This window comes from Pongo abelii, chromosome 16 (genome assembly GCF_028885655.2).
Source record: "Pongo abelii isolate AG06213 chromosome 16, NHGRI_mPonAbe1-v2.0_pri, whole genome shotgun sequence".
NCBI lineage: Eukaryota > Metazoa > Chordata > Mammalia > Primates > Hominidae > Pongo > Pongo abelii.
In genome coordinates, this window is record NC_072001.2 from 92,673,315 (window position 1) to 92,685,531 (window position 12,217).

General features: G+C 40.1%; 1 protein-coding gene across 3 annotated transcripts in view; it reads left to right on the forward strand.

Annotated features, from left to right (window-relative positions):
* Positions 1 to 12,217, forward strand: part of TICRR (TOPBP1 interacting checkpoint and replication regulator) — a 52,741-nt gene that overhangs the window by 9,949 nt on the left and 30,575 nt on the right. For all 3 annotated transcript variants that reach the window (XM_024232629.3, XM_024232631.2, XM_024232630.2), the window contains exons 4-7: positions 814 to 1,048; positions 7,162 to 7,291; positions 9,556 to 9,695; positions 10,535 to 10,753. In XM_024232629.3, the coding sequence (XP_024088397.2) occupies positions 814 to 1,048; positions 7,162 to 7,291; positions 9,556 to 9,695; positions 10,535 to 10,753 (724 nt within the window). The remainder of the gene's footprint in view (positions 1 to 813; positions 1,049 to 7,161; positions 7,292 to 9,555; positions 9,696 to 10,534; positions 10,754 to 12,217) is intronic.

Below are 12,217 nucleotides of genomic sequence, written 5' to 3' on the forward strand. Positions count from 1 at the left end.
AAATTAGATATAATAGTATAATAGTTGTGTAACTATATACAATGTAATATAATTGTCTGTGTAACTCAGCAGTTGGACAGTAGTTACACAAATGTAGAAATGTCTTCTGAAAAGGAACATATACATACCCAGATTTGATTTAACGGTGATAATTATTTTTAAACTACCAGCAAATTCCTTACCTTACTTTGTCTTTTGCCTTCATACTCTCAGGAGGGGTCTCTATTCTGGTTCCCATTGTAAAATATTCTAGAGAAAAATAGGGTAGTCATTGGACAGATGCTGTTCTGAGAGTTGTATTCTCTGAGGAAAAGAGCACTGGGTTTGGGAGTCAATGATCTGGATTAGGTCTCAGCTCTGCTGCCTACTGTATGTTCTGGATAAATCACTCAAGTGGTATTTCTGCCTCATGGTTAAGTACATGGGTTTCAAAGTCACATATGCTTGGTATCTTCTCTTACTAAGTAGGTGGCTTTAACAGGTTACTTCTGCCTCAGCCTCAATCCCTCCTTTATAAAATGGGGATAATAATTATTTTTACCTCAGGGCAATTGTGAGGATTCAGTGAGCACATAGTAAATACCTAGTAAATATTCCTGGTAATGTCAGGTTTTACTTATTTGTAAGTAGAAATATTAGGACTCTGTGATTAATAAATTCCCTTCTACCTCTAATAATTATCAAATCTATCTTTTTCATAGTTTTCACGTTAATAATAATTGGGAAAATGGTTATTCTGTCTTTTAGTACACTACATTCTTCTTTAGGCATATTGACAATAATATTCTCAACTAATTAGAACTTCTCACATAGGTTGCCGATGTGGACCCTGGTGAAGGCTGGCCTCCCGTCACTGGAGTTATTTCCCCACTCTCTGCCAATACTACGATCCTCACTGTGTTCTGCACCAAGGAGGCTGAATTTCAACGACATGTTCTCCAAACAGCTGTGGGTGACAGCCCCCGAGACACAGCTTCCCTTTTCTCAGATGTTGTGGATAGTATATTGAATCAGACTCATGATTCACTTGCAGATACTGCTTCTGCTGGTAAGCTCCTAAACCAGTAACTAACAGAGTCTAGGGTGGTTTGCAGTCTTTTCCAGCATCGGGACTTTTTCACTGTGCAGTTAGTAGAACCCCAATATGTTATAACACAGATAAAAGAAAACTACAATACTTCAGGCAGTTTAAATCATTGTTATTTATAGAATTCCTTAAGTACTTCTGAGGAGGCTGCAGGTTCCATGACACCAGTCTGAAATCGAAGTCATGGTTTTTAATATATTTAATAAATACTGCATATAAAACTGTAGTGATTCTCTCTACCCTGCATTGCATTGTTACTATTAGCATTTGCAACTAAATGCATTGTTACTACTATTTGTAGTACTACTAATTGTTTATCATATTAGTATTACAAACCTTATTTATGCTAGGTAGATTTAAATATACATATACATATATGTGTATATATATGTGTGTGTATATATATATATAATCAACTTGATATCTCTTTAATTCATTCATTTATTCAACAGATTTGAGTACCTGCTGTATGTCAGGCACTGTTCGAGGTACTGGGACTATATTAGAGAACAAAATGGACAAAGATGTCTTCCCATGGAGCTGACTATCTAGTCAGGAGAGACAAAACAATAAGTCAGGAAAATTACGGTTTAGTCTAAAGAGACAGAAGTTATAGTAGTAAAGCAGGAACAAAGGAATGGGGTGTGTTAGGGTAGGGAGGGGTTGCACTTTTAAGTAGGGTGGTCAGGGAAGCCCTTGCTGAAAAAATGATATTTGAGCAAAGGCATGAAGGAAGTGATGGCAGGGAGTTGCTGGTAGAGGCAACAGTGAATGCCAAGGCTCAGAAGGGTGTTAGAGGAATGGCAGGGAAGCCTGTGGCTGCAGTGAAAGGAACAAGGAGAGAGTAGGAGAGGGTGAGGTCAGAGAGCGGGCAGCAGACCAAACTGGGCAGGGCTTTACAGGCACTGAAAAGACTTTGGCTTTTACTGTGAGTGAGAGAGGAAGCCTTTGGGGGATTTTCTGCAGTGACACGATCTGACGTGTTTTAACAGCATTACTCTGGCTTCCATATTGAGAACTGACTACAGAGAGGCAAGGATAGAACCAGTCAGAAATATTGCAATAATCCAGGCAAGAGATGGTGGGAAATGCAGGGAGTTGGAAATAGTTGGAGCTCTTGGATATATTTTGAAGGCAAAGCCAACAAAATTTGCTGTTAGATTAAATGTGTAGAGTGAGCTATAGGGAAATTGAAAATGACTCCAGAGACTTTTGGCCTAAGCTACTGATAGAAAGCAGTTTCCTTCTAAGATAGGGAAGGCTGTGGGAGAACCAGGGGCTGGGGTGGTGAGGACTGGAGGGTTTGTTTTGGGCATGGTAAGTCTGAGTTGTTCATTAGACATCCACACATGGTATTGAGTAGGCATCAACTATGCATGTTTGGGTTTTGGAGATTTGTCTGGACTAGAGATGATGGGAGTCATCAGTGAGGTTTAAAGCCATGAGATGGGTTAAGCTCGCCATGAGGGTGGGTGTAGATGGGAAAGAGAAGGGGACTAAGGACTAACCCCTGCACCCCAATGTTAAGCAGTCTGGGGGATGAGAAGAGAGAAACCAGCAAAGGAGACAAAAGGGGGACAGTCACTGAGTTAAAACCCAGATTGTGGTACCCTGGAAGCCAAGTGACAGGAAGTGCTTGGCTGGGTTATTTACTACTGACAGGCCAAGGAAGATGAAGGCTGGGAGCTGACATTCAGCTGAGCAATGTGGATGCTCGTGATACCATCACAACATGATGGTTGTGACACCAGTTTTGGTGGAATTGTGAGGGTAGAAATGTGAGTCGGAATAGGTTCAGGAGAGACTGTGAAAAGAGGAAAACAGCAAGTGCAGACAATTTTTTGGAGTAGTTTTGATCTAAAACATATTAGAGTAATGAAAACAATGGCTAGAGAGGGAAGAAGGGTCAAGGTTTTTGGTTTTGATTTTTAGAAATAATAATAGCCTGCTTGCATGCTGATGAGATAATATGGTAAAAATTAATGCAGGGGATGGAGAGGATTGTTGGTTAGAGAACTTTGAGGAAGTGCAAGTGGAGGGGTTGATCTTGGGAACGAGCACAGTTCATCTGTGACAACTGGGGGAAGGCAAAAATATAAGAGCTGGGATGCCGAGGTGAGTGATGTTGGTGTGAGTGTATGGGGTTCTCTTCTGATTGCTTCAGTTTTTTTAGTGAGTTAGGAAGTGACGTCATCAGCTGAAAATGAAGACTTAAGGAGATGCTGGAGGCTGAGGAGAGAGGGGAGGAGGAAGTGGCTGTTGAGAGGGTGAAGATAGCAGAAAGGTGGAGGAAGGTTGCCGGGATAGTCGTGAAGGTAAAGTGAGATCCCTCTGTGGGCTTGCCTGCCTCCAGCCACATTCACCAGCTGGCACAGCTGCAGAGTAGGCAGGGAGCTGGATTAACCAGGGTTGGGATTTTCCCAAATGAGGGTGGTAAAGCTAGAGAGGGGTCAGGGATTCAAAAGTGTGAACAGGAAGAGATTATGGGATTTGTCCATGGAACGAGGCAGGGTAAGGAGGGAAGTGAGGACAACGGAAGGACAGGCGATCAGATCAATGGGTTATAGGGGTCTCAGGATTTCTGGAGCCAATGTGCTCAAAGGAGAGAGCTAAAAAATAGGTGGAGGTGGTCAGAGTGGGGTGCTTGAGATCACAGAGGGTGGTGACCAGGGGGAGAGAGTGACTGAAGGAGGGCAACGCACCGGGGCACCAGAGGTGGGGAATTCAAGCAAAGGCCAGAGTGTTGGTAGCATCAAATGTGTGTATTGAAATTATCCAGAGTTAAGACTGAGTAGTACTGGAGAGACTGACGGTGGTGAGTCGGGAGCTAATAGTCTTTGAGGAGTAAGGGGGAATGATCCAGGCTTGTTAGATGACTATGAGAGTGTAGGCTTTGATGTGAGACTCAAAGCTGGATTTTTGTCATTATTTTCAGCAGGTAGAGGGAAAATGACCTGGAAGAGGCAAGGAGGATACCAGCCCACCTCAGGGCCAAGTGGTAAAAGAGCATGGCGGGGGAGCAGCCAGCTCTCTCCAGCGCTGCAGGGGAAGCAGTGTGTTCAGGGCAGGAGGAGATGGAATTGAGGACATAGGGGATTTTGCTGATGAGGGTCAGTGAGTTCCAGAGAGCAGGGTGGGAGGATTTTACGTTTGGAAGGGCTGGGCCGTGGTGACAGGATGGGAGACGGAAGGAGCAGTGAGGAGATTCCAGTGGGCAGACTGGAGTGACCTGGGGGTCTAGGGCTTCGCCTGACGGGAAAAAGCAGCTATCAAGGGGAGCAGGAGATTGATTCCTGGTGGTTTCAACGCAGCTAATGGTGCTGAACCTGTGAGTTTGGGGGGTAAGAAGGGTGGGTGTTTGGCCCACCCCCACTCCTGCCCATGTAGGCGTGGAGACTAGAAGGAGGGTGTCTAACTCCGAGGGCCTAGGGCTCCCTCCAAAGCCCTGCCCAGGAGGCCAGTGGAGGGTGGCCTTGTTTTTAGCATGGGGCTCCTGCTTGACATTTGCTGGAAGAGGTGCAGGTAACTGTGAGGGGCACTCTCTTTCCATGCAGAGGGAGGCTTGAGACTTGGAGGCCTGAGGCAGGTATTTCTGGCTTTTCTCCCCTAATCCAGCATACAAGGACTTGAGAAGAAATCATGTCATGTTTATTCTCATAGACTTTTACTGCCCTTGTCTGAATTTTGTAATATAACAGCAAATGCAATTATAGGCATTTATGCTGTCATGTGATATGAAGTTTCTTTTGCTTGTTTAAAAAATTATACAAAATCTTACACTAAAAATAATAGCTTTGGGAAAACTACAGTTGGGGCAGACTTCTCAAAATCTTTGGTAGTGATAAAAACTAAGGCAATCCTGGGTGTGGGGACACATGCCTGTAATCCCAGCTCCTCAGGACGCTGAGGCAGGAAGATCGCTTGAGCCCAGGAGTCCCAGACCAACATAGCAAGACCCTGTCTCAATGAAAAACAACAACAAAAAATTGCAATCCTAATAAAAATTCTAGTTTGATTAAAAAACACATTAAATTCATAATAAGTAAACTCCATAATAAATATACCTTATCCTTTAAAAGAAAGGTGAAGATGGCATAATGAGGAAGATGGTTGAGGCTGTAGTATTATGGAGACAGGGGCCAATGACAAAGATACGGAACTACATCATAAGCACTTTCAAGAAAGTGCACGTTGCCAAACAGCCAAGGAGAAGAAAAGGAGAAGAATATGGGTTGAAAGGACGTAGTGTACAGCACTGTGCTCCTCTAGCTTGTTGTATTTAGTTATGTTTGTGCACTTTGAATTCAGCTGCTGCTACTTGGTGGTATAAAATATTAGCACATTAGGAATGATCACATAACCAAAGCAACGTAATATTTTGTACTACTGTCACTATCTTACTTACCACTTGTGTATAGGCTATTTGTAGAAAATTTTGTATTGTAGAACAGGCTGTATCTTAACTATTTATATAGTCTTGGAAGCAGCTCAGAAAACTATTTTGGAATCTGGTAAAGGAAGAACTGCAGTATTTTACCAGTACTCTCTGCTGTAGCATGGCCCACAGTTTCTTCCAGGTTATAAATCAGTGTGCCGGCTTATTGTCCAGTCTCCCCACCATGCTCCATCTGGGTGAGGTCCTATTCATGCATTAGTACCTAGCCCAAATACTGCAGTCTCCATGAGACCTTCCTTGCCTATCTGGACAGAGTTAGCATGTGCTAACATTTATACGTTATCTCCATGACTTCACAAGAGTGGATCTACTCTTCCTATATTGGGAGCTCGTTTTGAAGTAGGCATTGTATTTATCTCTGAATTCTCTCACTGATAGAAGGCCTAGAACTTGGTTGTCTCAATAAGTTTGAATACATTTTAAGTATTTGGGTTTTTTCCCCCAAGACTTCATTAATGTCTAACATTTCATTTGTCTGGGGTCTTAGATGGATCTCTCAGAATTACAGAGTTCACTGAAATTTCTGTTACTGTTCCCCCAACCGCCTCCTCCATCAGGCTTATTTTAAGAGAGACTTCTACCCTTACACTCCCCAACACAGAGCCACATCTTCCTATTTCCAATTTACCTACTCAGTGTGACAGAATTGTGATATTCTTCAGTTTTGTTACTGTATATTTATTCTTGTACAAAGCCAATTTTTTTTTTTTTTTTTGAGACGGAGTCTCGCTCTTGTCACCCAGGCTGGAGTGCAGTGGCGTGATCTTGGCTCACTGCAACCTCCGCCTCCCAGGTTCAAGCTTCTCCTGCCTGAGCCTCCCGAATAGCTAGGAATACAGGCACCTGCCACCACGCCCGGCTAATTTTTGTACTTTTAGTAGAGACGGGGTTTTGCCATGTTGGCCAGGCTGGTCTCAAACTCCTGACCTCAGGTGATCCACCCACCTCGGCCTCCCAAAATGCTGGGATTACAGGCGTGAGCCACCGTACCCAACCATACAAAGCCATTTTTAAGAACAGGACCAGGCACGGTGGCTCACACCTGTAATTCCAGCACTTTGGGAGGCCAAGGCAGGCAGATCACCTGAAGTCAGGAGTTCGAGACCAGCCTGACCAACATGGAGAAACCCCGTCTTTACTAAAAATACAAAATTAGCTGGGCGTGGTGGCACGTGTCTGTAATCCCAGTTACTCAGGAGGCTGAGGCAGGAGAATTGCTTGAACCCGGGAGGCGGAGGTTGCGGCTCATGAGCCGAGATCATGCCATTGCACTCCAGCCTGGGCAAGAAGAGCGAAACTCTGTCTCAAAAAAATAAATAAATAAAAAGAAGAACAATATATATTTTTAACCTGTTTAGAGGAACATTTCAGAAATGAGAGGATTTATAGCCAGTAATAAGAACAAAAGACTTTAAATTGTGTCTGTTTTTCAGTAGCATTTTTTATTTACCACATAGGCCTGTAGCAGTTTGTGGTGCCGGAGAACAAATGCTAACCATGCACTTTGTATGTCCTTTGGAGGGATGCAGTCAGTCCAGGGGAGGAGCAAGTGCTTAGAATTCTCTGCTTTGGTTCTCATGCTGTTTCCGCTTCTGCCTCTGTTCCTTTGCTCCAATAGCTTCTCCTGTTCCAGAGTGGGCCCAGCAGGAGCTTGGCCACACCACTCCCTGGAGTCCAGCTGTTATGGAAAAGTGGTTTCCTTTCTGTAACATCAGTGGTGCCAGTTCCGATTTGATGGAGTCATTTGGGTAAAACTTTTTTACATCTCTGAGTATTGATTATTAAAATCAATGTTCAGTTCTCTGCATTTGTTTTCTTAACAGACCACATTCTCTGAGTATAGTCTAATAATATTAAAAACTAGTTACAAAAATAAAATACTCTCATATTTAGTATATATTGTGAGAGTATGTTAGCTAGATAATATGTTAACAATATATAAATATATACCTGCCAAAAATTCTTTAAAATTTACCAAAGTAATTCGTCAAGTTAAATATAAATAAATACTCCCTTAAAGTGAGAAAATATTTATAACTAAGTATCAATGCAAATAGAAAACAGCAAACTTGAATAATGCAGCTGAATTTATACTTAAAGAAGTATTTGCAGACTATTTTTGTAAAGAAAAAAGTTAACAACCAATTACTAAGGATCCAACATGAGAAGTAAATAAGAAAGTAACCTCCACCCTACAAAAGAAGGAAAGCAGTAAAGATAACAACAGAAATAAATTAAATAGAAAACAAATAAATGTAAGTGATCAAGAGAAACAAAAGATGGTTCTTTAAAAAGCCAAATAAAATAATCTATAGCAAGATCAAGCAATTAAAAGACAAACAATACTAGAAATGTAAACAATATGACAGAAATTCAAACTATTATTAAGAGGTATGGTTGACATTTATTTTCTCCACACATATATCCATTCAGTTGTTCCAACACCATTTGCTAAAAGACTATCTTTTCCCACTAATTACTGTGGCACCTTGTCAAAAATCAGCTGGCCACCTTTGTGCAGATTGATTTCTAGACAGAATACAGTCCAGAAACTATGTTAATACCACATTGTCTTCAATATTGCATTATAGCAATACCATACACTGTAGCTTTATAGCACCAGTCACTAAATCAGGTAGTGTAAGTCCTCTAAACTTTGGTTTTGTTTTTTTAGAATTTTTTCGGTTATTTTAGATACTTTGCATTTTCATATAAACTTCAGAACCAGCTTGTCAGTTTCCACGCACACAAACATCTGTTGAAACTCTAGGAGTGCATTGAATCATAGATAAATTTGGGAAGAACTGACATCTTAACAATGTTGAGTCATCCAATCCATGAACGTGGTGCAGCTATCCATTTATTTAGGTCTCTCTTTAATCTCCCTCAGTGTTTTGTAGTTTTTAATGTACAAATGTGGCCCATGTTATTTTTTAAAATTATCTCTAAGTATTTTTATGAGATGTAAATATTGAAGTGTTTGAAGACAGTATGATTGTCTTTATAGAAAATCCAGGCCCAGCATGGTGGCTCACACCTGTAACCCCAGTACTTTGGGAAACCAAGGCCAGCAAATCACTTGAGGCCTGGGGTTCAAGACCAGCCTGACCAATATGGTGAAACCCTGTCTCTACTAAAAATACAAAAAAATTAGCCCAGCGTGGTGGCACATGTCTGCAGTCCCAGCTACTTGGGAGGCTGAGGCACAAGATTCACTTGAATCCAGGACGCGGAGGTTGCAGCAAGCCGAGATCGCGCCACTGCACTCCAGGATGGGCGACAGAGTACCAGCACACTTAGGGAGGATTAATCTGCTTCATATTGGCTATATGAATGAAGCTGATAGACCCAACACATATTCTACCCTGTGATATCTGTTCAACTAATGTCACTGTAACTTTCTTCCACTTTTGAATCAGTTATATCAGATCATGGAAAATATTAAAATACAAATAACACATTTTGAATGTTGTGCCATTTTCATAATTTCCTTAATGACAGATACTTAGCTCTAGGTGGAAAAGCATTTAATAACTAATCACCCCTCCTGCCTGCCCTACATCCTCCTCTTCTCATCAATCCCAAATTAGTTTATTACAATGTGAAAGAATTATTTGAAGTCATTGCAATACTTACTACAATGTGTTAACATCATTTTGTACTTTGATATATGGAAACTGAGTAAAAAATAACTATGGAAGCCTGAAGTGAAATAGTTGCCATAATTAGACTTGTACCCTAATTCATGAAGAATCCTATTAATAAAAGTCAATATTATATGTAATGGTTAATGGTTTTTTGAACAAGACAGCTTTGGTTCCTGCATTCGTTCAAATCAAAAATGACAGGAGGGACATTTTCTCTCCTAAGAAAATATATTTTTGAAGGCATCTTGTGGGGACATCTTTTGGTTAGCTTTTTAGAGGATAGTGGGTATTTCGGTGTTGTTTATTTCTAAAGCATTTTGCAAAATTAGAATTTTGGTTTTATTCTAGACGTCTTGACTTCACAGGTTACTACAGCCTGCCTCAGCTAATAAGGAAGAGTCTTCCAAAACTGAAGGCGAATTAATACATTGCCTTGCCGAGCTCTACCAGAGAAAATCTCGTGAAGAATCCACTATAGCTCATCAAGAAGACAGCAAAAAGAAACGTATGTACCTAGAAAGGCTGTTTCTTAAGGCATTCTTTTTTGAGACTATATGTTTTAAAAGATGGGCATTTCCTGAAATGAGGTTGAAATGGTAACTAAATAAAGAAGGGCAAATTTTTATATTTAAATTTTTAAATAATTACATTAGTTCAATAGTGATTTTTTAAAAATCACCCAGTCTTATCTGTCTAATGAATAAGCCATCTTCATTTTGAATTATGATAGAAATTCAAATACAACTTTGTGTTCTGCTTATAAGTGTTTTTTCTTTTGCTACCTTGCCTTTTTAGATATTACTCCACCTCACTGCTTAACTAAATTTACAAAATTCTCATGTTGTTGAACATTTGGATTGCTTTCAGTTTTCATCATTATAAATAATACTGTAGTATACATTATGCATATAATTTGTTTTTTAAGTAATTACCTTAGCAGAAGTTTCCAGGAACCAGTTACTGTGTCAGGGTATGAAAATTGGCTCTTTATGTAGATTGCTAAATTGCCATTCAGAAAAGTTTCATCACCATTTTTGGTGGCCGTTGGGTAACACCAAAATAAGTCTGTTTGGCATTTGCCTTATGGGAAAACTATCCATTGAGATGTTTAATTCCAATCCAATCACATTGAGATGTTTAGTTCCTAAACTTCGGTTAAAAGAAAGGTTCTCTTTCTACCCTGTGTGTGGGCAGAAAGAGATGCAAGAACTGCCTAATTCAAATCATTCTGGAGGGATATGCTTCATTTTCATATTCTTTCACAGTAAGCTGAATTAAAGTAGTTCTTGATTCCACAGAATTGGAAGGCAATTTACTTTTCCTCCTCTGATGTTGTTTTGGTAGGAGGGGTCCCTCGTACTCCAGTGAGACAGAAGATGAATACCATGTGCCGTTCCTTAAAGATGTTGAATGTTGCAAGGCTGAATGTGAAGGCCCAGAAGTTACATCCAGATGGCAGTCCGGATGTGGCTGGGGAGAAAGGAATCCAAAAGATACCCAGTGGGAGAACAGTAGATAAATTGGAAGACAGAGGAAGAACACTAAGAAGTTCTAAACCTAAAGGTATTCCTCTTAGTCTATAATTTACTCTTTTATATCCCTCTTTTTTAAAAATAAAATTTAATCATACCCTTAGTTTATTGACTATCTGCTACATGTCCAAAAAGGTGTTATGGTGAATACAGTAAATAATAAGATAATGTCCTGTTCTTAGATTTATGATCTAGCTACAAAGATAAGGGAGGCGGAGGTTGTGGTGAGCCGAGATTGCACCACTGCACTCCAGCCTGGGAGACAGAGCAAGACTCTGTCTCAAAAGAAAAAGAAAGAAAATTCTGAAGTGTAAATTTTATGCTGCTTTACAGATTTTTTTTTTCCTGTGGAATGTGAGAGCCATAGATGATAATCAGTTTGAATGGGACAGAACACCTTTAGTGGGCTAGTAAAGGTGTGTGAAATGTGCTTGATACATGCAAGGGAAGGCCGAAACAACAGTACTGAAGACAGTGTGACAGGAAAATAATTTCTGGACTAGATTCTGTCTAGAAGTAGACCTGCACAATAGTAGGCACATGATTTTTGACAAAGATGCCCCAATAATTCTGTGAGAAAGACATAATCTTTTCAATAAATGATGCTGGAACAACTAGATACCTTTATGGAAACAAAATTAGACCTTACTTTTAATAGTATTTTGAATTCCTGCTATTTTTAATATTTATGCCTTCTCTCTATCTCTCTTTAATTTTTCAATTTTGCTATAGAGTTTTCTGTTTTATTTCTCTTTTCTTTTTTTGTTGTTGTTTTTTGAGACTGAGTTTTGCTCTTTTTGCCTAGGCTGGAGTGCAATGGCATGATCTTGGCTCACTGCAACCTCCGCCTCCCACGTTCAAGCGGTTCTCCTGTCTCGGCCTCCCGAGTAGCTGGGATTACAGGTGCACGCCACCACACCCGGCTAATTTTTGTATTTTTAGTAGAGATGGGGTTTTATCATATTGGTCAGGCTGGTTTCGAACTCCTAACCTCAGGTGATCAGCCTGCCTCGGCCTCCTAAGTGCTGGGATTACAAGTGTGAGCCACCGCACCTGGCCTTATTTGGCTTTTCAAAGAACTGTCTTTTGTTTCTGTTGATTGCTGTTGTTGCTTTGTTTTCTATTCATTTCTGTTCTTTATGATTACCTTCCTACCTTTATTTTTGGGGTTTACTCTCTCATATTACTTCACGTGTTGGACCCTTAGATAGTTAATTGTTTTTAATTTATCTGCTTTACAAAAATAATCACTTAAGTCTAAAGTCTGTACATTTTCTCTTTAAGTATAACTAACTGCATTATGTATTTACTGTTTTCTATTTTCATTGATACTTATTTATAAATATTTTCTGACATCCATAATATAAGGGAGTATTTTATAATTAGCTTTTAATATTTTTGAACTGTGCTCAATGTGGTCTGTAAGATTGATTCTTTAATATTTGCTGAAACTGACCTAATGTGCACTTGAAAATAATGTGTATTCTCTAATTGT